This window comes from Molothrus ater, chromosome 17 (genome assembly GCF_012460135.2).
Source record: "Molothrus ater isolate BHLD 08-10-18 breed brown headed cowbird chromosome 17, BPBGC_Mater_1.1, whole genome shotgun sequence".
In the NCBI taxonomy this organism is placed as follows: Eukaryota; Metazoa; Chordata; class Aves; order Passeriformes; family Icteridae; genus Molothrus; species Molothrus ater.
Window position 1 is genome coordinate 8,688,030 of NC_050494.2, and position 24,729 is coordinate 8,712,758.

Here is a 24,729-nt window from a genome sequence, read left to right on the forward strand (position 1 = left end):
GAGCTGCCTCCCGCCCCCAAGGCCCCTGGCCCCACTGCTCAGCCCGCAGCATCCTGCGCCGGGGCCCATTGTTCGGCCGCGCCGGGCTGCGGGGCAGGATTTCTTTGTCAGAGCTCGGCAATATTTTATTCTAACAATTAACCAAACACGCCCGGCCCCCCAAGCCTGTTTGTGATTATTGGAGGGCGAATTCCCCAGCCTCTCTCCCTCTTGGTGTTGGCTCCGCCTGGGGCTGCACCGGGTGGAAGGGATCCAGCCCCGCTCCCACCCGCTCAGGGATGGGGACCCCCAACCTCGCCAGCAGCCCCCCAGTCCTGCAGCCAGCGCTGGGGGGCTCGGTGGCCTCGACCCCCTCGGGAGCATGGCCCGCATTGTCTCGGCAGCAGCGGGATCGGTGGGGGCGCAGGGGCAGCGGTGATTCACGGCGGGGGGGATGTGAATCACAGCCCTCGCTCCCCGGGCAGGATGCGGCCCCGCGCTCCCAGCTTGCCGCATGCCAGCCATGGACCGCAGCCTTTGTCCTCCGCAGGGTGGAAGCGGCTCGCTGCCCGTGCTGGGATGGGATGGGGCCGCTGCTCTTCCTGGGATGCTGGCGCAGCTTTCCCAGCTCCAGCTTCGGGGTGGGATGAGGGTGCTGCGGGCTGCGGGTGCCTCCTGCATCCTGGCTCTCTCTCCGAGGCTCCTCTCCGTGCTTGGGTTGCATCCTCATTGCTGCACCAGTTGTCAAAAGGGTTGGCGCTTCCCTTTGCAAACTCTCCTGGAGGGTGAACTGCCCAGCTCAGGTTATCAGATCCCTGTAAAGTCCTTTGCTTGGGGCCATCTCCCTGCTGCTGCAGTTCCACGTTCCGGGCAGTGGATGCTGAGTTCCTTTCCTGTAGCTGTGGCCTGAGCTGGCAGCCTCCTTCAGGTGCCACCCGTCGTGGGCAGGGGAATCTGGAGCGGAGGGTCGGGGTGAGCACTGAGGGTGATGCCGCTCGCTGGGAGTGAAACAGCCGAGGCCAGTGCCCTGCAGAGCGACCGTCTGGGCTCCTCGGGGGCTATTAACCATCCTGGGGAGACACCCTGAGCAGGTCGTTTCTCTGGCTGCTGCCGGGAGTGAACGGACGCCGGGAGCCACTGGGACACAGGAGAGGGGCTGCAGCTGCAGGGTGGGAGGACAGAGAGGTGACCAGTGCTACGGTGCTGACCCAGCTGTGCCGGCATCCTCCACAGCTGGCTCCAGACATGGGGCAGGAGTGAGAGCAGGCAGCATCTCTCGCCTGCTGATCCTGTCTGTAACATTCCCCGACCCTCCCTACTGCTGCACGAACGCCACTGCCTAAACCTGCTCCTTCAGAGCCAGGGCTCCTTCCTCAGCGCTGCTGTCTGGCCCCGGGCTCTCAGCCTGATCGTGGATTTTAAAATACAGCAAATCATCGAAGCAGAGGCGCTCGGGCGGCCGGGCCAGGCAGGGCAGCCGGAGGGCGCTCCCGGTGAGCAGCCCGGCCAGCAGCGAGGCACCCACGGCCACCGCCAGCCCCGCTGCCTGGCACAGCGCCTGCCCGCCCACCCCGCGGGACCCGCCCTGCCCCTCCACCGCCTCGCTGGCATTGCCCCCAGCAGGGGACAGCTGAGAGGGATGGGACCCGGAGGCGTCCTTGGGCGCCACCAGGACGGCCACGATGCTGGCTGCGGCGCCGAGGATGCCGGGCAAGCCGTGGAGGTTGTGGATGCCGCACTGGTCGTGGAGTGTGAGTTTCCTCGCCAGGAGCGGGGTGAGGAACCTGAAGCCGAGGACACACAGCACGGCCGAGAGGCTGCCCAGGGCCAGGGCGGCCACTGGGGGCACGGCCATGTCGGCCACCACGCCGATGGCCACCCCGCCGGCCAGGCTGCCGTTCTGCAGGTGGCTGGGGCTGAGCTTGCCGTCCCTGTCCAGCAGGCTGGAGGCCACCACGGTGGTTATGGCACTGGCACTCATGGCCAGCAGGGTGTTTAGGATGGCACGGTGCTGGGCATCACCCGGCTGGCACAGGACAGCCACAAAGCTGGGCCAGAAAACCCAGAGGATGAGCGTCCCCACCAGGGACATGAGGTCAGAGCTGGTTGTTGGGGTCTCCTTGGGGTGCAGTGGCTGCTGTGTTGCCCTGAACAGAGCCTTGGACACGCCAAGGCCGAAATAGCAGGAGAAAACATGGATGGTGATGGTGCCACCCACATCCAGAACGCCCAGGCAGGTGACAATGACCCACTCGCTGGCCAGGTAGAAGGCGATCTCACAGGTGGCCATGACCAGCAGCTGGCAGGGGCTGGCCCTCCCCAGGATGGCCCCCACGGAGATAAGCACTGTCACAGCAGCGAACTCAGAGAGGAGGAGTTTGTGGAGGTCCAGGTGGATCTGGCCGTGGTGGAAGTGGTGGAGCAGGCCCTGCAGCACCAGTGCCCACTGCACGGAGAAGTTGAGCAGGAGGAAGTTGTGGGTGAGGGCGCTGAACCCATAGCGGGGCAGGAAGGTCAGCAGGAGTCCCAGCCCCACCACCAGCATCACCTGGATGTCCTGGAAGAAGGGGAAGGTGCTGTAGACCTGGTTGGCCACCAAGCTGGTATCCTCCACCTGCGCCGAAGGCTCATCATAGGTGACGAAGAGGGCAAAGAAGAGGAGCAGGGCACCCTGGAAAAGCCCCAGGAAGAGGGGCAGGAGGCGACGGGGATAGGTGGAGGGTGGCACAGCCATCCTGGAGCAGACAGGAGGGGATGGTGGTCAGTGGTCAGCAGGGCACTGGGGTGAGGTGACAGCCCAGCAGTGCTTCTGGGGTGAGCTCCACTTGCTCCTACATTGAGGGTTTTATGGCCACGGTTAATTATTAACCAAAGATCCAGGTTTATGTTCCAGAAGAGGAGGGGTTTGCCCTTCCCTTCTTTAAACACAGCACCCATAAAATAACCACATGTTCTTGTTTGGCCGCCATAAAAGTGGACATGAGAGGCATTATGATTTTGAAGGGAAACAAGAAAATCCTGTGGTGGGGTAGATGAGGGAGAAGGAGTTTTGTGAGGAGCTGGCCAGGGATGAGGGTACCATGGCACTCATCCCCATTGAACTTATCCCCATCCAGGAATGGGACCTCCCTGCTGCAGCCCTGGAGTGATGCTGGCAGCTCAGACAATGCCAGCTCCTGCTCTGGCTCTGCCACGTTCCACTCCAGGTTGGCTCTGGCACCGCCACCACCCCATTCTGCAGGATGATGCACGTTTTCCTTATCCACCACTTGGATTTTGCAAAGCCCCATAAAGCTTTAAAGCCAGGGCTGCAAAGATTGTTTTCTCACAGGTTTGCATTGGCTTAAATGGCTGGATATTCATTAACAATTAGCGCGCGAGAAAAACAAAGCCCAGAGCAGCCAAGCAGCTACCCCGAAGTTTCTGGGTTGCTGCTTAGTGTGACATTTTGCCAGTGAATGTCTGGAAAAAAAGAAATTAAAAAAAAAATATATGAGAACCACAAGAACAAAAGGCAGAAGGGTTGGTAAATATTTGTTCCAGAGAGGAGATATTTTTGTGCTGTCCCTGATCTCAACACCCCTGCCGCGGGCGCTGGCTCCGCGCCGCTCTTCGTCATTGTTACTGGAGGATGAGGCAGGCGAGGGCGCAAAATGGGAAACAATTGTTGAATAATCTGCACGAGGCTCCTCTGCCAAACCCTCCCCGGCCATTTTTCAACCCAAAGACGCTGGAAATGGGGGCAACAGAGAGGAGGAGGTGGTGCTTTGAAGGCAGTGCCTTTGACGGGTGAGATGGGGCTGTGTTGCGCCCAAGCCATGGCCAACAGCAAAGAGGGGTGGTGGGAGCTCTGGGGGTTTTGGGATGGGAGTTGGGATGCTTTGTCTGCCCCTAACATGTCCCTACCACATGGCTGGTGGTGCTAATGGCAGTGGATGCTCCCATGGGGTTCCCTCACCCAAGGAAATGGGGGGCTGGGGTCTTCATGGTGGCATTCGGATCTTTGCTGTCCCTGAGGTGGCTGGGGATGGGATGGGATGGGATGGGATGGGATGGGATGGGATGGGATGGGATGGGATGGGATGGGATGGGGTGAGTAGGCAGGATGCTCCCATTGCTCCTCCTCTGCCTGCACAGGGGCACAGCCTGACCCACCTCCCGTGGCTGCTGCCAGCCCCCAGCTCCACCAGGCAGTGGCATGAAGGACAAAGGGATGCAGGAAAAGCCTCCCCTGGCTGCTGGTATAAAAAAGGCAAAGTAAGGGGATTTCAGCCCCCAACGCCTCACCTGTGTCCCTTTGCACACCACACCAGCCCATCAAGGGGATTCTCAAGGAGCTGGCCTGGTACAGTGAAACCTCTTTGGTTGACTGTGGGTGAGATACAAACCCAGAGAGATGCATGGAGCAGGTTGTGCTCCTGTGATGGAGGAGCTGGGCTGCTCTTACAGAGCTGAGGAAGCACTTTGGCTCTGGGTCAGCAGGGGTTGGGCTCCTCTCAGGGTGGCTAGAGGTGGGTGCTGCCCTCTTGCTCCTCTCCTGCTCCCCACAGCATCTCAGCCTTCCTCTTCCTGCTTTAGTATGCAGCTTTTTAAAGGTGTGGTTAAATCAAATGCTAAAAGGAAAAGCTATAGATCAGGTCTTTTAAGAAACACAGTGCTTGGAAGGCTTCAAATTTATGGCTCACTGCCTCCTGCAAGAAGGAGGAGGAAGATGCCAGAGGCATGCATCCTTGTGGAGCATCCCAGCACTGCCAGAACTGCTGGAGAGGACAAAGAGCACTTTGGGAAGCTTGGGATGTAAATGCTCTCCTGGATCTCCTGGATCTGGCCATCATCTCCGGCAAGGGACAGACGCACAGGGCACCAGGAGGTCGGGGTCACTCCCTGGGCTCTGCCAGGTCAGGAGATGCTGGGGACACAGGGAAAGCTCCTGTGCAGGGACTCAGTGCCTGGGGAGGGATGCTTGAGGGGGTGGCACGGCTCAGTCAGTGGGCAACAGGGAATTGCAGGGTCTGCAGGATGTCCTCGGACACACAATCTTTTTCCACTTGGAAATCTTGCTCTGGCAGCACTTGGGGATTTGGGATGTGTCTCTGGGTATCTGGGATTCCCTGTGACCCACAGCACCTCACATCCCCACCCAGAGCACCCTCAGCTCTGCCACATCCACAGGGCCAACCAACACCACATTCCTTTGATGAGCTGTTGGGTACCACAATCCCCTTTCCTTGGGAAAAGCCCATCCTGTGAGCCCTTCCACCTCCCAAACCACATGAGGCACAGAAAGCAGTGATGGCCATGTACTCCCTGGACCAAAGACCCCGCAGCTGAGAGGGGGGAAACCCTGCTAGGTTGCAGATTAAAAAATAACCTTTATGGCACCCATAAAAGAAGGTCAGAATTCCAAGAGGTCGCTGGGATGGTGAAAGTTCCCCCCAAGCCCTGGAGCACCCCTGAGGGCAGCGAATGATTAACCCCACAGTGCAGGGTGCACCACTGGGATGCCACGGTCCCTGTGGGGAGAAGGTCCAATCCCTCCAGTAACATTTTCAGGCACACCAAGTTTTCTCTTGGCACCGAAGGACAAGGGATGGAGGAAGCATCTGGCGAGGGCCTGGGCAGTGGGGAGGGAGGGGAGCATTGAATTCCACCCCCCACATCCCCCTTTCACTGGGGGGGGCAGTTGTTTTATGGCAGGAGGACTGGGGAACCATTTTAGCAGGATCCACGCTGCGACTGCTGGAGGAGTTCCCCGCTGAGGGCTGGATACAAAGAAAAGCTGAATTAACCGAGGGTCATATAAGGCAACAGGATCTGACAGATCTGAGCCAATATATGCTGGCAGCAGCCAGTCCATGGCACTGTGAGAAACACTCCTGCAAATTTAACAAATCCCCATGGTCTAGAAAGTCATGTACAAGAAATTACTAATGAAGGGATCTAGTCATATCTGGATTTCCAGACGTTGGTCATGCTCCCACCGCGTTCTGCAGGCCATATAAGTACATGGATCTGAATCCCGGGTGCTGGAGCCCGGCAGGGTTGTTACGATCGTCCTGCCTGACCTCCTGCGTCAGACGAGGGCTCCCTCCCGGCCAGGAGGGGACACCGGGCGGTGGCGGCCGGATCCTGCCCCTGTGCCGGGCTGGGGATGGATGCAGAGAGAAGCCTGAAGGGGAGCAAGGCTCGGGAATGCTGCAGTGGCAGCGGAGGGGCTGGGTGCTCCCATCACACGGAGGTGATGCACTGGCACCCAGATGGCTGCTGGGCGGGAGAGAGCTCCAAATTCATCCCTGCAGGGATGGGAGGAAACTGCTGACAACACCCCCGACCTGGGCATCACTCTCTAACCCCAGCTCCCTCCAGCCTGGAGCACCCCAAAATTCCCCGTTCCCTTAAGACCCTGCCACAAAGCCGGGCTACCTGCGCAGCTCCGGCTCTGCTCCATCCCCTCCCGGGCTCCTACAACACCCACCCTCCTGCTGCCTGCAGGAGCCCGGAGTGATCACCGGGAATGCTGTAGGAGCTCCGGGCCAGCCCCCTCCTCCCCAGCCCCTCGCAGCCGGGTCCTGCCGGCCGGGGGGGACACAAAGCCCCACAGACGTCACCCCGGCATCACGCGGACCGAGTGGCCTTCTCCATCTTGTTAGCACATTGTGTAACACAATATGTGGAGGCGCTGGGACCGCACACGCATGCACTCCCCGACAGCCCAACCGGGGGGAAAAGAGGGAGGGGAAAAAAAAAAGAAAAAAAAAAACCCAAGTCCAAAAAAAAAAAAAAAAAAAAGGAAGCAATTTAAGCTTTGAATCTTTCTCTTTAAAATGTTCTCATGGCTTCATTAGAATTTGCAGCCACAGAGGCTTTGAAGAACATGGTATAAGGAGTGAAACATCTGGAAAAATTAGGATTAATGAAAACATAATTCCCAAGACTAAAGGAAAGATTAATCCTGCGTTACCACTTGTGTGTTCCACAGCTTTTCCCCAGCTCGTAACACTGAACTTATTAAATCGCCCTGAGCTGAGTTTTCCTTTTCTCCCTCCCTCCCCTATGGAGCCCAATGGAAGCAGCTGATGCCAAATGTAAGGATAACCAAGGGTGCTGGCCAGGGCTGGAGTGAGCACACCCAGCCCTGTGCCCAGGTGGGCACCCCCTGCCCAGCACACCTGGAGGTCCCTGGGTGCTGGGGGAGTCCCGCGGGTTTTAGGGTGCTCTGTTCTGGGCTGGTGGGTGCTGTACCCCGTTGGGGCTGCACCTGCTCCTGCCTGGGCTGGGTGGGCACTGACCAGCTCATGGGATGGGGGGTGCTGGGGAATTAAAGAGAAATTAATGAGCCCTCCTCTCTGCTGCTGGATGCTTGGCCAGGGTCAGACTGAGGTGCTGGTGTCTCTGGGTGGTGTTTCTGTGAGAGCAAGGGCAGCCCTGGTGATGTGCCACGCTGTGCCATGCTGTGCCATGCTGTGCCATGCTGTGACATGCTGTGCCATCCTGTGCCATGCTTGCCATGCTACACCCCTCTATACTATGCTGTCATGCCATACCAAGCTGTGCCACACCATTCCATGCTATTCCATGCTGTTCCATTCCCTGCTGTGGCGTGCCATGCTCTAGCACCACCCCTGCTCCAGGATCCAGGCTGTCACCAGGGGGCTGGGACATGCCAGCCCTGTGCCAGCTGGCAGTGTCCAGCTTTGCCACCGTGGTGCTGGAGGGTGTTTGGGGGTCACATTGGCTGTGCCAGCCCCTGTTCAAGCTCCCTGAACAGAGCTGCCCTGGGCTCTCGGGCAGCTCTGAGGGGAGCTCAGCCACACTGAGGGATCCTCTGGGGAAGGTGCTCTGGGGTAAAGGACCCCTTGTCCTCGTAAAATCCTGCAGCAATTCCTTTGCCACCAGCAAGTACCACCGGTGGGTGCCAGCGCTGGTTTGGGGTCACATCAGAGGTCTGTCCCTGCAGCTTTGTCACCTCAGGCTCTGCTCTGCACAAACGGGTGGGGCCGGGCACGGAGCGTGTCCCTCCCCAACCGAGGGGCTGTGGGATCGTGGTGCTTCGTGGGAAGAAGGAAAACAAGGAGAGCTCGCTGCGTTGTGTCTCCATCCATCCCGGCCCGGGCACAGGGAGGCCGGGCACTGCCGGCTCCACACCTGGGCTGGCTCTGCTGATCAGCCCCGCAGCGATCCCGGCAGGGATCGGGATGCTCCGAGGGATGGGGACAGAGAGCAGAACCCGTTCCGCGACTCTGCTGGGGTCTGGGTGGGCTCCTGCCTGCTGGGTGCTCCCCACGGTGTCAGGGTGAGGGAACCAGATGTTTTCTGCATCCCCTCCTTGCCTTCCACCCCGGCTTATGCCAGGACTGCGTCTGGACGGGGCCCAAGGTGTGTTTGACCTCTGCGTGGGAGAACAGAGCTCATTTGCCCCAGGCCTGGTGGAAAAAGGCTGCTTTGCCCCACACACGGAGTGAGGGAGGCGGCAGCGTGCCCAGGCCACTCCCCGACAAGGGGAGGCTCCCCAGGGGCTCCAGGGGACCCCTCTCCCCCTCCTTCCCACGCTGCTGTCCCGCTCAGCTCCAGCTTGTTTTCCAGAGAGGAAACCGGCAACCTTGCTATTATTCTTTTTTTCGATTTTTTTTTTCTATTTTCCTTTTTCTCGCGGTGTGAGCGGCGGGGCCCAGCTGGGGGGCAGCGATGCCGGTGCCGGCGGGCGCCAGGTGCCGGCGGGGCGGCGCGGGAGGTGCCCGCCGCCCGCGGGGGGACAGAGCCGGCGGAGCCCGGGGCCGTATTGTGTGAGCGAGGAGGAGATGGATGAAGGTCACATCCTGCCACTCTTCCGATGCCCGGCACCAGGAAAAAGCTGCGCTTTGTAAATATAAAAATAAACAACAAACTCTTCCCCCCATTTACCACCTTCCCCCCGCCCCGAAGAAAATAACAACAGCCCCCGCGGTACCGCAGCCACCTGCTCGGGGAAGTGATTTTTCATATAGGCAGGAAACGGGGGTCTAATTAAATCTGGGGTCAAGAACATAAAGGGAGAACGAAGTTTATTTAGGAATCCTCGAGGAGGGCGGGAGGGGGATGCTCAGCAGGGCTGTGGGGAACCATAGGACGGTGTTTTGGTGGGGCTGGGTGGGGGAACCTGGGGGTGTTTTGGCCCCAGGGTGAGTGGCAAGGCATCACCTTCCTCCTGCCAGCGGGTCCAGCGTGCCATAGGGGACAATGGTGGCAGCTGGGTCCTCACCAGGGCAGGGATGCTCTGGGGGACTCCCCGCTCTCCCTATCCCCTGCGGGCAGAGAAAGGAGCCCGGGGAGCGTCACGCTCAGACCTACAAGAGTGTCCCCAAGCCTTCAGCGAGATCATATGAGGTTCCTGTTTCACAAGACGGAGGATGGCATTTCCATTGTGCTCGCCGGGGATGTGTTGCAACGGGGCAGCCGCTTCCATCCTTTGTCCTCCTCCCCGCAGAGGAGGAGTCTCAGCCTCTGCCAGGGTGACCCGTCACACCCTGTCCCCCCCCGCCCCCAGCCACCAAATTTGGCTCCCCTGGCCGCCGCAGCCCTCCTCGGCGGGTCCCGGCTGCAGGCATGGCCCCTCCGCCAGCGCTCTCCGGCTCCAGAGGCGCCTCCTTGCAGCCTTGCCGAGCTGGGTGCCCTCGGCCGGGGTCTCCACCAGGTTAGGGACACTCCAGGAGGGTGACACGCACCTCCAGCCGCTCCCAGCGCTGCCCCTGGGGTGCTCCCGTTGCCTTCCCTGCCCGCTGCGGGGCTCCTGTTTAATTTTCACTACCAATTAATAAAACGAAGGACTGACCCCACCAAAGCCCAAGTGGGGAGCCCTGGGTGCTGGCAGCAGCCCCAGCTCCCCGGGATGATGGCACCACCCCGGCCCCTCTCCCAGCGGGCAGCTTCCAGCTTTTAGGAAGCACTGCAGAGACCTTTGCCTTTGGGTCGGGTGCTCCCAGCCCGGACCCGCTTTCTATTCCCCAGCTGGGGTGTGCCGAATATAAAGTATCACAGCATTGTTATGAAAAATAATTCGAACCCACCAAAAAGGCCAGCAGCAGATGGAAGGGTGAAATCGGAGCAATCCGGGCTGGCTGTAACCCTTCGTGGGCAGGGAGGGCAGGGCAGGCAGGGAACCAGCATCCACATCCCAGCCCTGCCGCTGGTGCTTGCGGGTATGGAAGGGAAGGTGATGGGCTGAAAGCGCCCCAGTGCAGACTGTGGGCAGGACAGGGAATGGTTTCCCATGGGAAAGGGGGAGCTCGTGCCTGGGGGCTCATAAAACAGCCGGATTTTTAGACAGGCTTTAGGGATGCTGGGGAGTGCCCTCATCCCCGAATTCCTGCGGAAGGATGGGACATCCGACCTGGGCACCACTCAGCCCGGGGGCTGCCCATCCCCACCGTGCAGCGGGGCGTCAGGTCCCTTCTGTGAGCACTGCTGGGACGCAGGTGCCACCCACCACCCTGGATGCGTGTCCCCTCCCTGCCACCAGCATCCCGCCGCCCAGCCGGGCACCAGGGGTGGCGCTGGGACGAGGACGCGTCCCCAGCCGCGGGCCTCGCTCCAGCTGGGCGCTGTTTTGTAAGGACTCCTGGGCCTCTGCGGCGCAGAGATAAGCCCAAGAATTCGCCGTCGGTTCCAAATATCCCGTCCGCTTCCTCCCGCCGTCCTCGCCGCCGCTCCAGCCCGCTTGTCTCATTTCCGCAGCACCGTGCTGGGGAGCGCTTCCTGTTTTCCCCCCGGCCCCGGGGCGGCGGCGGGGGGCGAGGGGCGCGGGGAGGAAGGGCAGGACAATGGGCGCAGGTCGGGACGGGCAGCTGCCCATCGCCCGGGATGGGGGCTCCTCGGTGGCGGATGGCAGGTGGCAGCAGCGGGGATGTGGGTCCTGGGCTGAGCTGAGATTGCGGATGGGGTTTCTTTCCTTTCCTGATTTCTTTTTTTCTTTTTCTTTTTTTTTTTTTTCTTTTTCTTTTTTTTCCAAGGGCTTTGCTGTAATTCAACCCAAGCTCCCTAGAGAGCATTGTCTCTGTACAGCAGTGGGAGCCCCCGCTGCAGCTGGGCATGAGGACAGGAATGAAGCCGGGTGGAGCACAGCCCTGGGTGGGGGGACCCTGCCCTCTATGGGGCAATGAATCGCCCCCCCGAAAACTGCATTTTAGGGTCCCTGCAGTCAAACCGCCCGACCACACCCCTCTTCTCTCTAGCCACAGCATGGGAGAGCAGCATCCCCACGGGACTGCCACCTCCCAGCAGCTGTGTCACAGGGCAGGAGGTCAGGATGTGGCTACCCCATCCCGAACTGCAGATCTGAGACAAGAGAGATCCATTTCGGGGCTCTGCTCACTCGGAGCTCAGCTACCTGCTGCAGGTAGGACTAGCCAGTGGGCAGCCCTGTGTCCCCCTGGTTTTGGGGCTCCTGCCCTTGCTCCTGGGCTGAGTGTGAGTGTTTACTCGGTGCCTTTCTCACCGCTCACAGCGTGGCAGGAGTTATTCAAAGGCAGGCGGAAGCGAGCGCAGCAACTGAAACAACAATGAAAAGGAAACAGAGCTCGAAAAATTCTCCGTTCATAAATCAACTGAACTGCAGGTGATCCCTGGGCAGGAGAGAGCTGAGGAAGAGACACGGCTCAGCTCGGCATGGCCAGCAGCCAGGCAGGCTCCGGCCCCCCAGGCAGGGATGGGGGAGCTGGGATTTCCCAGGGTGGTCCTGAGTGATGCTGGGGTCGGTGTCCATGTCCCCGGGGCTGCACATCAGGGACTTTGAGGCAGGTGAGGTGCAAGCATTTCTGGATTTATTTTTATTACATATTTTTATTATGCATCTGGGTGAGAAAGGTGAAGCTGTGCTGGGCGGAGTGGGTTTGTGGGGTCAGCATTGCACGCACACGCACAGGCGCACACCTCCTTTCCAGGCCAGAGGAATGCAAAAAGCCCAGGGATGTGATGGAGTGCAGGGACCGTGCCACAGCCCCTGGTGGCCAGTGGACTGGGGGGATATGGCAATTTTGATGCTTGAGGCATTGCAGCGCAGCCCTATACTCTTTATTCACCTCCATGCCTGCCTTTTTGGGTTAAAATTCATCACTTTGGAATCAGAGAAGCCAAAAAGGTGTGGGTGAGCATGGCTCCAGTCTGTGGCTGTGCCATGGGAGATGTTGGGGTTAATGGGAGATGATCCAGGGCTCTCAGCAGCATCAGGCAATGGCTCCTTGCTGGGATCTCATAAAAGCTTTTTCCTCCTTAGGAAATAGAGCTGCTGGATTGGGATGAGCTCCCCAGTGCTGGCAGCATCTCTGCACGGGCAGGGGATGGGCATGGTTGGAAAAAATCTCTCCCTCTTGCCTCCAGTTGTGTCCTGCAGCATCTTGCTGCAGTCAGGATAGGGGCCAATTTGGACAAACCTAGCTGTCCCCTCCTAGCTGTCCCCTTTGCCAGCTCCTGTAAGCTGAGACCCAGTCCTGGGGACACCAAAAGGAAATTGTGCTTTTGGGACCAGTGGATGGCCCCTAGGACCAGGCTGGTGGCAGTGGGCTGACCTTACAGCAGAGGAAATGACCCAGTCGTGTTCCCCACAGTGAGAAAGGCAGGAGGGATTGCATGTCCCCCTCTGCTGCTATCTGTTCTCCCTCCTGTGAATTCACTGTCATCTTGTCTTTTGGCAGAGCTGGAAAACTGGGAGACCACCGTAAATAAATCCTGTGTCTTTAAACCATTTTGTACAGTACAAGAAAATGCACTCGTTGAATTACAGCTTTTTAATCAAATACATGTAACCATGTCACTTAAAGTGCTCGCGAAAAGCAAGGGAAAAAAAAAAAAAAACCAACACAATTGGAAGAGCACAATATTAAAACCAGCTGCCTGCTTACCCCCACCACAGTTAATAGTTTTTGAATGTTCTGAATGAGAGAGAAACCAGAGCCAAGCTCCACTTTCATGTCCATCTTTCTGATCAAGCCCTGCCAGACGGGGGGAGCCGGGCAGCCTGGCACAGAGGCGCGGGATGCGGGAGGGCTGCGCTCCCTTGTCCTCCTGCTTTGCCCATCCCTTTGGGCTTTCTGCTGTGGTGATGGGACGTGGGAGCCCTTCCTGCAGGCAAAGCAGCTCTGCCTGGCTGGGACCCAGCCTGGAGGTGGGAGCACAGGTTGCCCAAGCCATGCAGAGATGAGGGATGCTGCTCTGGGACATCTCCACCATCTTGTGTGTCCCCTCCTGACCAAATTTAACCCAATTCTACCATTCTACCTCTTGATGCTTCTTCCTGCAAGCTGGCATCACCGCTTGTCCCCCCAAGGCACTGAGCTACCCGCAGCATCCCTTCCACCGAGCATGCCAGTGCAGTAGTCCATGGTGTCACATCCCCATGCCCCATTCCCTTGGGACACACATGCCAGGACCTCCTCAATGCCTGTCTCCGGCCTCGCTGGCCACCGACCCCCCGCCCGGCACAGCCTGCCAACCACCCGAGCTGCGCAGTTCCCCCGCAACGTGGACCAATGCTCATTAAGCATGAGGCAGAGACCACCAAATATGTCAAAACACACTTAAAATTATTGTTTCATACCATACGTTTGAGTCTCTTGAATGCTGGCCAGTGTTTCTCCCTCTCCGCGATGGGGCCTATCTGCTGTCACCGGCGCTTTGCGTATATGTATAGCCCGCTCGCTTGCTGGCTTTTCTTTCCCTCCCCCTTCTTTCTTTAAATGCAAAATACAAACAATTGATGGAAAATGTACATTTGTTCCATATGGGACGGTCGGAGCGTGGAGAGGAGCCAGCAGAGGCATTTTTAGGCAGACTCCTCTCTCCAGCGGATGGCTGGATGGCTTCCCAGAACGGCCCCGCGCGGCCTGGCCTGACTCTCCTGACGAGCTTCAGACGCTCTGTGACGCTCCCACGATGGTGGGGGGACGTGATTCAGTTCCCTGAAGGGATCAACCTCCCTGGGCTGCCGAGCACAGGAGGAGGGAGAGGCTCCCACCAAAACCGCTGCGATATCCCGGAAGGATTGAGCTCAGCTGAGTGGGAGGCGATGGGGAGACTTGTCTTGGAACTTGTGTAGGAAGTTGAGTTAGGTTGGTTGGGTCACGTTGGGTTAGGCCCGCTCAGTTGGGTTGTGTTGGGTTAGGGACATTCAGTTGGGTTGTGTTGGGTTAGGGACATTCAGTTGGGTTGTGTTGGGCTGTGTTGGGTTAGGCAGGCTTAGGTTCAGTTGGGTTGTTTGGGTTGTGTTGGGTTATGTTGGGATAGGTTGATTGGCTCCTTGGGATGGGTTACATTTGATTGAGATTGGTTGGAATGGGTTAGTTTGGTTGGGTTGGTTTCGGTTGGGTTCTTTGGGATTAGGTTGGCTGGGTTGGGTTATGCTGGGCTGTGCTGGCCTGGGTTGGGTTTGGCTGTATTGCATTAGGTGGATTGGGTGGGCTGGGTTAGGTCGTGCTCTCTGGGTTGTGCTGTGTTGGATTGGACTAGGTGACCTCTGGAGAACACTCCAAACTTTCCATGACCCTTTGGCCTCCTGGTACCTCACAGCATTGCTGAATCACCTCAGAAGAGAAGCACAAAGTGGTTCTGACAGGTGTTGTGGGGCTCAGTCAGCTCAGAACCAGTGAGGAGAAGAAGCCCCCAAAGTCCCTCATGGTTCACACAATGAGGCCCAAACCCACCTCCTTCACAGGGACCTGTCCTTCTCACGGGCCCCCAGCAAAGTGCTGGATGAGCAGATGTTGGTGTGGGGCTGGAGACTGAGGGTCCAGGGGCTTGTGGTGGCCCTAAGGCAGGGGAAGGGATGTGAGGACTGGTGGGAGCAATGCTGGGAGCTGGGGGGAGACAACCAAAGCTCCACAAGGGATGTAGAGGCTGAATTTCACAGCAAGAAAAGTGCTGAAGCATTTCAGGCTGCACAGATTTCCCAGGGCGGTCCCTGCTGGCTTCTTTTATTTTCTTTTGCAAAACCTGTAATATTTATGACACCCCAACTCCTGTTCCCTGCAGGCAGCTGCCCTCCCCTGCCTGCAGAGAATTCCTGCTGCTGGAAGCAGAGCTGGGGCGGGCACCCAGCCTCACCCAAGTGTTCCTGCTGCCCGGCAGCTCTGGGCATGGCGCAGAGGAAACGGGGCCTTTCCTGTCTGCAAGGAGCACTGAGATTTCCAAACATTTCCTTTCCCAAACTGAGCTGCAAAGAAGAAAGTTGGGGAAGGCTTGGGAACTTTGCTTCTGCTTGACCAGGAAAGGTTGTTCTGGGAACATTTGAAACCTTTCTTTGCATTTCAACCTTTTCCCTTTGCTTAACCTCCCACCACAGAATGCTGTTACCTCTCAAAAGGTTTTGCCTTCCATCTAAAAAAACCTGGAAACTTTTTTTTTTTCCAATGCACTTTTTCTCTAGTCAGGAAATGTTTTGGAGCCGTTTCCCACAAACAGGTTTGGTTTTGATAATTTTTTTTTTTTTCCTGGAAGAGGGGGGAAAATATAAATCCCATCACTTGGTGTAAAGCAGCTGCCTGGTGCCACAGTGAGGAACCAGCATTGGCAGCATTTTCCTTTTCCTAGAGATAGCCTTACGCTGAACACCCAAAATACAGAGATCAAGAGGGTCTAATTCCCTGTTCATCCCAGCCAGGATGACTTCATCAAGGCTGTTATGTCAGTGTTCCCACTCCAACGGTGAGCTCTGGGCTGGGATGGCTGGGGCTGCTCTGGAGCTGCCACTTGCCACCCTGTGCATCCTGTTTGCCCCTGGCTGTGCCACAGCTTCAGCCTTGGGAACAGCGAGCCCGGAGCTGAACGCTGCCGAGCTGGGCTGGCTGGCACATGAGGTTTTAATATTTGGGTGGGTGATGTCATCGAGCGCTCCGTAACGCTGTAAAAAATCCAGAACGTCTATAAAGCTGATCTGTGAACCTCCAGCAGAACACACACACACACACACACACACACACACACACACACACACACACGTGTGTGCACATGGACAGGCACATGGACACATGGACATGGACAAACACATGGGCACATGGAGGGATGCATACATGGAGATAGACATACACACATGGATACACCTACATGCATGCACAGACATATCCATGGAGAGATGCAAGCAGGGATACACATGGAGGAACACGTGGATGTGTGTGCAGGCTCAGACACATCAAGGGACAAGAAGAAAGATGCACAAAAAGGAGCAGCACACACAGAGGTGTGCTCACACTTGCACACACACACACAACCCACCCAGATGCAGGCACATGGATATCCAGGAGTGTGCACACACACACACACAAATGCCTGCACACATGGATAGTGCACACAGGGATGGGTGTGAGCATGGATGCATGCAGTGGTGCAGGTACACACGGGTGCTTGCACACCCATTCACACAGATGCACACCGATGCTTGCACACGCGCAGGTTTGCACATGGACGTGTTGGGATGCATGCACAGTTGCACACGGATAGAATCCACTGTCCCGCTCCCCCAGGGGACACAGAGCAGATGCCACCTGCCAATAAAGCCCAGGTAGGACCTGGCATCACCTCTCCCTCTCCCTGCATGCTGGGAAAGCCGGCAGGATGGGCTGTCAGTTTTTCCATTTACCTGTCAAGTACCTTCTCCATATTTCTGCCGTAACGACCTGCTAAAAGCCCCTCACTCCTCCTCCCCAGCCCAAAACCATCCGGCCTTGAGCTTTGGAGAGATTAAGTCATAAAAATCGGAAGGGGCTGTGCAGTAACAGCCCCAGCCTGAGCCATAACGGCAGTGAAATCATCCCCAAACTATGTCAGCTCCAGCCATTTCCAGTCCCACGTCACACCTGAGCCATTGGCATGCAGTGAAAGAAAACACTGGGGGATGGTTTCCTGGCCCCAGAGCAGCTGTACAGGGACAGGAGCAGGGAAAAGATAAAAATAATATATATGATAAAAATATATAAAAGTAAGATATAAAAATATTTTAAAAAATTAAAATATTAAATATAAAAAATATAAAATAAATTCCAGTGTATAAAAATACTACAGATAAATACAGAACTAATATATAAGATATGAAACAAGATATAAAATTAAAAATTATTATGTAAAATAAGTGGTGTGGTTAAAGCCCATCAAGGAGCCAGCACCTTTCCCAAGGACCCAGCACCCCTCCCAGGTTCAGCTGAATCCTCTGCCTTCCTGATGGAGCTGGATCAGCCCCTGTGCCACCAGTCTCACCAAACCCTGGATTTGGAGGGGGAAAAATCCTGTCCTGGCCATGGCTAAACCATGAGGCTGCAGCTGTGACTGGAGAGGTGGAGGTTATTTTTTTCCTCTCTTTTTTCCCTTCTCTTTTGCTTCCCTGTGACCTGGGGTAGGGCTGACCAGCGAGGTGGGGCTTTCACAGCGGCTGTGGCTTCAGTGTGGTGTGTCCTTGGTGCAGCTATGCATGGGAATGACCATCCATTGCAGCTTTCAGTACCTGCTGAACCCCACAGCAGCATCTGGGACATGAATCACAGCGTAGTTTGGGTTAGAGAGAACCTTAAGGGTCATCAAGTTCTAACCCTCTGCCATGGGCAGGGACACCGTCCACTAGACCAGGCTGCTCCAAGCCCAATCCAACCTGGCCTTGGACACTTCCAGGAATGGGGCATCCATAGCTTCTCCAGGAACCTGTGCCATTGCATCACCACCCTCATTCTAACGGCTTCTCATATCTAATCTAAATTGACCCTCCTTTGATTGAAAAACCACAGTGAGCTGGCACAGCCTGAACCATGGGAAAAGAAGGGAATTTCTGCTGCAGAAAAGTGACTTCATGTTTGCTCCACGGTGTGATGGACAGAGGTTCTCCCCGGCACGGCGAGCAGCTGGGCAAGGACCGGCCTGCTCACCGCTGCTTCGAACCGCAGGAAGTGACCGCATCCATGCCTGGAAGGTACCTGGAAGCTGGGAGCTGGAAAATAACTCAGGGCTTTCTTCTTCTCCCCCCTCCCTCATCTCCTTCCTCCCAGGCCGCTTTGGGGATGGAGCCCATAGCCGGCTGCTTCCTTTCATAGTCATCGGCGGCGGCACAGGATGCTTCTCATTTGGTGTTGTGTTTGTTTGCTGCAGCGCGGGTTCTGGCACCCGCCGGGCGCCCGCCAGCCCTCCCGTGTAGGTAGTGAGGTCATTTTTCCATGTATTCCCCCTTTTTACATACTGTATATGGAAAGACAATGAAGCGCCTTTGTGGCGTTCCATGGGAACGCGCCGCCAGCCCCCAGAGTGGTCCCGTTTATTAGCGCTTCACATTCAACAACAACAAAAAAAAGTGAGTCAGGATTGAGTCCTGTTAACACTAATGTGAATTTAATTTAGGAGAAGCTTGAAAATTAATGTCATTTGTTAAATATCCATTTCCCCTAAAAGGCAATTCTTTGCCAACAACAACAACAAAAAACCTCTTCTTCTATTCAATTTTTAATTTTTTTTTTTTTAAACAGCCTTTTTTGGCAATATCAGCCTGGTTTAAATCACTTGGCGCTCAAGGAATGGATGCCACCGGGTTTTAAGCAACAGATTGTTGTTCCTCCTTTTCAAATTGAACAAAAAAGCTCCCTGTAAATCATACAGTGATTCACAGGAGGGGGATGAAGCTCCAGCAAAGCACCAGCAGCTCCGAGCAGGATCCGGCTGGGCATGGTGGTGGCTCGGCAAGATCCGCCACTGCTGGAGCCGGGAAGCAGCCAATGAAGGCCAGGAGGAGGAAAGGCTCCGGTACACGGAGTTTTCTTCCAGCTCCGAGGATTGGAGAGAAAGCATTGGAGAAGCCTGGCTCTATTTTTGGGGGGTTTCATGGGAAAACAGGGTGAGCCATGGGCACCACGCATCGGTGCGCTGCCATCATGCCAAAACAATGACCACACCAAGGCTCGTTTCGGAGGAGGATATCACATGTTTTATTATATTTTAATCTGAGAACAGCTGCTTTTCCTGCTGGGAGCATCTCCAGGCGGCACGGTGCGGTGCTGTGGGGCTGCCGCCAGAATCCCATCCCATCCCATCCCATCCCATCCCATCCCATCCCATCCCATCCCATCCCAAGCCACCGTCCTGTGCTGAACCGAGCAGAGCCGTGCTCGAGGAGCCCGAGGCGGCTGACGGGGCAGGCGGGCGGCAGCTTGGAAATTAATACATTTGCCAGGTTGTCAAAACATTAATCAACGGATACAAAAATCTGGAAATGGTTGGGACAACATGTATTTGCGGAAAATATGTGTTCACACAACAAGCACACAAGATGGGAACAATTATATGAAGATGTTTTAATAATTAACCAGAATAAAACAGTTTGCTCTCCATACAGTTCTAGACAATAAAAGTGTTTGCAGTCATATTTTTCTTTTGTACAAAATTCCAGTCAGTTGTTCCTCAATATTTACATTAGCATTCCCTTTTCACAAAATATCTCCTTTTTTCCCCCCTTCCTTTTTTTTTTTCTTTAAATCCAGCTTTGCTACATAAATGCTTTAGATCTCATGGATATCCCTTGATTTCTTTTTAAAAAGTCTAATAAAAAAACCCAAAAGACATTAAATACCATTTTATATATAAAAATGCTTAGTAAAAATATAGTTTTGTTGCCCAATTAAAATATATTGCTGAGAATACAGTAAAAACTGTCCTAAAGCCCACCCCTAATGGGTGCTGACTCTTTAACAGCCCCGGCAAAGTCTTTCTAAAAGCTTTTTCCCCCCTAAAAGTTCACCTGTCCTTGGGTTAAATACTGGGGACAGGTCACACTTTGGCTCATCCTGGTGTGATTGTTTCAGGCAGGATTTACTGGAATTGGCTTGAAAATGCCCCTTGGAGCTGGTGAGAGCTGGAGATGTGCCCTGCCGAGGGCTGGAGCGGGGAGCACGGCGGGGAAAGGCATCTATCTGTGTTATATAGTTATACGGTATATCAGTGAGTTCAGCATGGTCTGTCTCTAAAAAAATAAAAAAAAAATCAAAATAAAAAAGAACAAACAAGAAAGCGATGCATTTAATGAGATACTCTAAATATGATGGAGCTCGTGGTTAAAGGAGGATGGCTTTTTGTTTTTTAGAGGAGAGTCAGGGCTCTCCTGGTGCACGCATTGGATGGTGGGGTCAACCTAACCAGTGATGCAGGGGCTATAGTAAACAGCACTGCTGGCATCGGACAGGGCGGATATCAAACTGCTCTCCTCGCAGGAGATGCTTCTAGGAGTCACTTTGGACAGGGAGACATGGTAAGGGAGGCCCGAGGCTTCGGGACGAGTCCTGCTCATGTTCAAATACTGGTCAAACTCATTGCGGTCAACGTCTGTCCAGAGCTCGGTTTGGTTCAAGTGATCCACGCTCTCCATGTGGTGGGCTTCAGGCGGGGGCGACAGCTGGCCCAGGTGGGCGGAAAGCCCGTTCTGAGTTCCTGAGCACATCTGGTTGTAGTAAAGGCTGGAGGGATGGGGAGTCCTCATGGCGTCGGCCAAGTGTGAGGGGGTCTGAGTGTAGGGCACGGCCACGTCCCGCCCCATGCACTTCTCCTGGGGAAACTCCATCTGGTGATGGTGGTGGTAGCTGCGAAAGGGCATCATGTTGCAGTCATCCTGCATGTGCGGGGGGAAAAACGCCGGCTCGGTCTGTTCCAAGACATCCAAGGGAGACATCTCAGGAGTTGGCAAGCCATAGTTTTCAATATCCGACCCCATGGAGTGGAGTTCTCTGAAGTGGTTAAGTGGGGGAGGCTGGGGGTGGCCCGGCTGGCTGCCGCCATGGTGACTCATGCTGAAGTTGTCACTGCAAGGCTGGGAAAGGTTATGCAGGAGGATATTGGGTTCCATCCTCTTGATTTTCTTGGCTTGCTTCTTTCTCCTTGGGCGGTATTTGTAATTGGGGTGATCCTGGAGATGCTGGATTCGCAGTCGCTCTGCCTCTTCCACGAAGGGACGCTTGTCGCTGGCGCTCAGCGCTTTCCACGATTGGCCTGGAAGAGGAAAGAGAAGCTCTGTAAGAGTGGCTCAGCCACCTGGCACTGGCCAGGGCACGGGGGCACCCAGGGAGAGGCAGCCTAGGGGTGAAGGGCTCCTGCAGATGGCTTGGCACCTGAGAAGGGTCTCACTGCTGGCAGCAGGAAGGGCTGGGGAATGTGTTCCCAAGCCAGGCTGTTCCCTTGTCCCAGAAGGAGGCTCCAGGAGTGCCCAGCACTTCAGTGCTGTGGGAGAATGGGGCTACATGGAATGGGAGCCCCTCTGCCAGGGCTGGGGATTCTACCTCCCACTGCCCCTTGGTACAGTCCCTGCTTCCCTGCATCTTGCATCCATAGCCTGCACCTCTGCAGAGCAAATCACCCATCCCAAAAACTCACAGCACCATATCCTGGATGCCACATCCCCACACCCCGCAGCCCCGTGTCTCTGTATCCTGCTGCTCTGTCTGGCCATATCCTGCTTCCCGTAGTCCCGCATCCTGCAGCTCCATTTACCCATATCCTGCTTCCCGTGTTCCCACATCCCGCATCCTACAGTCGTGCATCCCGCATCCTGCAGCCTGTATTCCCATATCCTGCATCCCTGCAGCTGTGCACTGCTCAGCCCTGGATCTCTGCATCCCGCAGCCCTATTTCCCTGCATCTTGTGTACATGCAGCTCTGTATCTTCACATCCTCACATCCCACAGCCCCATATTCCCACATCATATAACATCACATCCCACAGCCTGAGTCCTGCATCCAAGAGTCCCATCCAAGAGTCCTGCATCCTTACAGCTCGCATCCCTGCAGCCCTGCATCCTTGCAACCTGCAACTCGTAGCCCTTCATCCCACATCCCTAAAGCTTGTGTCCTGCAGCTCTTTACCCTTTCAGCCCATAGCCCTGCATCCCCCAGTTCTGTATTAACAGCACCCCATCCTTGTACCTCAACTCCTGCACCCCCATATTCTTGCAATCTGCATCCCGCAGTCCTGTACCCTTGGAGCCTGGCTAGCAGAGCCCTACAGCTTTGCATCCTACAGCCTGCTGCCTTGTATCTGTGCAGTCTGCATCCCACAGCCCTGGACTCTCAGCACACACCCCAGATCCCTGCACTGCTCCATCCCACACTGCCAGCCCTGAATCCCTGTACCTCAGCAGTTCACATCTCCAGCTCTGTAGCCCTGCATCCCACTGCCTTGGACTATCAGAACCAAACCTGCCTATCCTGTACACCCCCAGCCCTGTACCCCAACATTCTGAGCTCTGTACCCCTGCATCCCTGCACTCTTGAAGCCCACATCCGCAGACCTGTATCTCTGTATTGCTGTATTCCCAGCCCCGTACTCCCACATCCCCGTCCCCTCAGCTCGATATCCTCTCCATCCCACAGCCCTGTATTATTGCAGCCTGGATCCCCAGCCCCACATCCCCCTGTCCCTGGCTCTGTAAACCTGTATCCCATAGCCCTGTACTCTTGCAGCCCGCATCCCCAGCCCCGTAACGCAGCATCCCCGCATCCCTAGCTCCATACTCCCGCATCCCCAGCCCCGTAACGCAGCATCCCCGCATCTCTAGCTCCATACTCCCGCATCCCCAGCCCCGCTCCCGCATCCCCGCGCCCCCAGCCCTCCTCCCGCTCCGCTCCCGCTCACCCAGCATCTTGCTGAGCACGGCGTTGTGCAGGTCGGGGTTCTGCTGCGCCAGCCGCTTGCGCTCATCCTTCGCCCAGACCATGAAGGCGTTCATGGGCCGGCGGATGCGGGAGTCCTCGGCGGCCTTGCCCTCGGGGCGGCCGGCCGGGGGGCTGTATCCATAGCCCGGCTCGGGGCTGGGCGTGCGGCTGGGGGCCGCGCCGGGGGCCGCTCCGCCGGGGCCGGGGCCGAAGGCGAAGCCGGGCTCGGGGCTGGGCGTGCGGCTGGCGGGGGAGGCGGCTCCCGGGGGGCGCGGGAAGGCGAGCCCGGGCTCAGCGGCCGGCACGGCGGCGGTGACCCATGAACAGTCGCCCCGGGGTTGCGATATCTCCTCTCGGCAGTAGTTAGACTCAGATATATTCATTCCAGCTAGACAGCACTTTGTGTCCGACCCGAGCGGGTGCCGGAGAGAGAATCGGGATTCCTGCCGCGTCCCACCGGGTCCAGCACCGCCGAGCAGCCGCCCGCAGCTCGCTTCCCTCGCCTGCCTTCGGGGGACTCGGGCTCGCCTGCGTTTGTTTTGGTTTCTTTTCTTTTCTTTTTTTTTTTTTTTCCTATCTTTTTTTGGTTTTTTCCCCCCTTTCCCCCCAAAAAAAAACTTTTGGGATGATGCTGGGCTGGAAGGGGCAAAATATAGCCGGGCTGGACCAATCAGCGGGGCGAGGGGAGGAGGAGGAGGAGGAGGAGAGGGAGAGGAGGAGGAGATGAGGGGGAGGAGGAGAAGGAGGAGATGAGGGGGAGGAGGAGGAGGGAAGGGGGGCGTCCCCAGGCACCAGCAGGAAGAACCACCCGGGGAGGGCCGAGCTGGGACCGGTGTGGAAGCTTCTGCCCCGTTCCCTTCTGTCCAAGGAGAAGGGTTGTTACATTTTTCTCTCATTCTATTTTTTTTAAATCTTTCTTTCTTTCTTTCTTTCTTTCTTTCTTTCTTTCTTTCTTTCTTTCTTTCTTTCTTTCTTTCTTTCTTTCTTTCTTTCTTTCTTTCTTTCTTTCTTTCTTTCTTTCTTTCTTTCTTTCTTTCTTTCTTTCTTTCTTTCTTTCTTTCTTTCTTTCTTTCTTTCTTCTCTCTCTCTCTCTCTTTCTCTCTTTCTCTCTTTCTCTCTTTTTTCTTTCTTTCCTCTTTCTCTCTTTCTTTCTCTCTCTCTTTCTTTCTCTCTTTCTTTCTCTCTCTTTCTCTCTCTCTTTCTTTCTCTCTCTCTCTCTTTCTCTCTTTCTTTCTCTCTCTTTCTCTCTCTCTTTCTTTCTCTCTCTCTCTCTTTCTCTCTCTCTCTCTTTCTCTCTCTCTCTCTTTCTTTCTCTCTCTCTCTCTTTCCGTTTTTTTGTCTTTCTTTCTGTCTTTTTTTTCTGTCCGTCTTTCTTTCTGTCTTTCTTGTCTTTCTTTATGTCTTCTTCTTTTTTTCTTTTCTTTTTTCTTTCTCTTTGCGAGCCCCTTTTCTGCTCGCTGTGCCCTGCCCTCGCCCCCCGCCACCCGCGGTGCCGAGGCAGGGAGGCAGGGAGGCAGGAGCAGGGAAGCAGGGAAGCAGGGAAGCGTTCAGCTTCGCCCGCCAGCCTGTGTGCAGGGGCACAGGGATGTTCAGGGCTCGGCGTTTATTTTTCTTACGGCTGACTCCGTGTGTGTGTTTTGGCCAGCATTCCCCATCCGGGGCTGGGAGCAGCCCTGGGGTGAAGGCAGGGGTGAGCCCTCTCTCCCCCGGCATTTTTCTGTGGGAATTTCGGTGTCAGGCAAAGAAACGGCTCCTTGAGTTTTACACGGAAAGCATTGTGTTTTCTAGGGACTGTTGAGGAACGGGGGGGTCAGCGTCAGCCAGGTGATGGTGGCTCAGCCCAGCCTGCAGGGCTGCCGGGGCTGGCGCGGCGGTGCCATCGCTGCATGCCTTGGGCACGGCTGGGTGCCCGCAGCACGCTGCCACCGGCAGCCACAGCAAAGCAGCACGTCCCCTGCCACCAGGTCACTGCTCCGCCGGCTTGGCCGCCATCCAGAGGGGATTTGCAGTGCCAAGGGTCAGCCCAGGTGGTCTGAAGGACCTTCCTGCCCTTAGCACTGGGAGCTACTGCGGGGCCCATTTGCAATCAATCGTCTGGCACACTGTGCCTGCCCCCTGAAA

At 56.2% G+C, this 24,729-nt stretch overlaps 2 protein-coding genes across 2 annotated transcripts; both read right to left on the reverse strand.

Moving 5' to 3' along the window:
- Positions 1–1,318: 1,318 nt before the first annotated feature.
- On the reverse strand, positions 1,319–10,681 carry LOC118694708 (ammonium transporter Rh type A-like). Its single transcript, XM_036395890.1, has 4 exons — positions 10,442–10,681; positions 9,157–9,260; positions 1,634–2,714; positions 1,319–1,564 (listed from the first exon to the last, which is right to left on the reverse strand). The coding sequence occupies exons 1-4, from the start codon at positions 10,679–10,681 to the stop codon at positions 1,319–1,321; spliced, it is 1,671 nt and encodes a 556-aa protein (XP_036251783.1).
- An 8,501-nt stretch (positions 10,682–19,182) lies between these two features.
- On the reverse strand, positions 19,183–23,196 carry SOX18 (SRY-box transcription factor 18). Its single transcript, XM_036396030.2, has 2 exons — positions 22,589–23,196; positions 19,183–20,949 (listed from the first exon to the last, which is right to left on the reverse strand). The coding sequence occupies exons 1-2, from the start codon at positions 22,989–22,991 to the stop codon at positions 20,099–20,101; spliced, it is 1,254 nt and encodes a 417-aa protein (XP_036251923.1). The 5' UTR covers positions 22,992–23,196; the 3' UTR covers positions 19,183–20,098.
- Positions 23,197–24,729: the final 1,533 nt, after the last annotated feature.

Bases quoted from the DNA above. Each gene is read 5' to 3' on its own strand.
- LOC118694708 (XM_036395890.1), bottom strand. From the start codon at position 10,681: ATGAGACAAGCGGGCTGGAGCGGCGGCGAGGACGGCGGGAGGAAGCGG. The intron at 9,261-10,441 runs GTGGGTGGCACC...CTCTGCCCGCAG, and splicing joins GGGGACACGCATCCAGGGTG to GGGATAGGGAGAGCGGGGAG. The intron at 2,715-9,156 runs GTGATGCCTTGC...TGTCTGCTCCAG, and splicing joins GACCCGCTGGCAGGAGGAAG to GATGGCTGTGCCACCCTCCA.
- SOX18 (XM_036396030.2), bottom strand. From the start codon at position 22,991: ATGAATATATCTGAGTCTAACTACTGCCGAGAGGAGATATCGCAACCC. The intron at 20,950-22,588 runs GTGAGCGGGAGC...TTCCTCTTCCAG, and splicing joins CGTGCTCAGCAAGATGCTGG to GCCAATCGTGGAAAGCGCTG.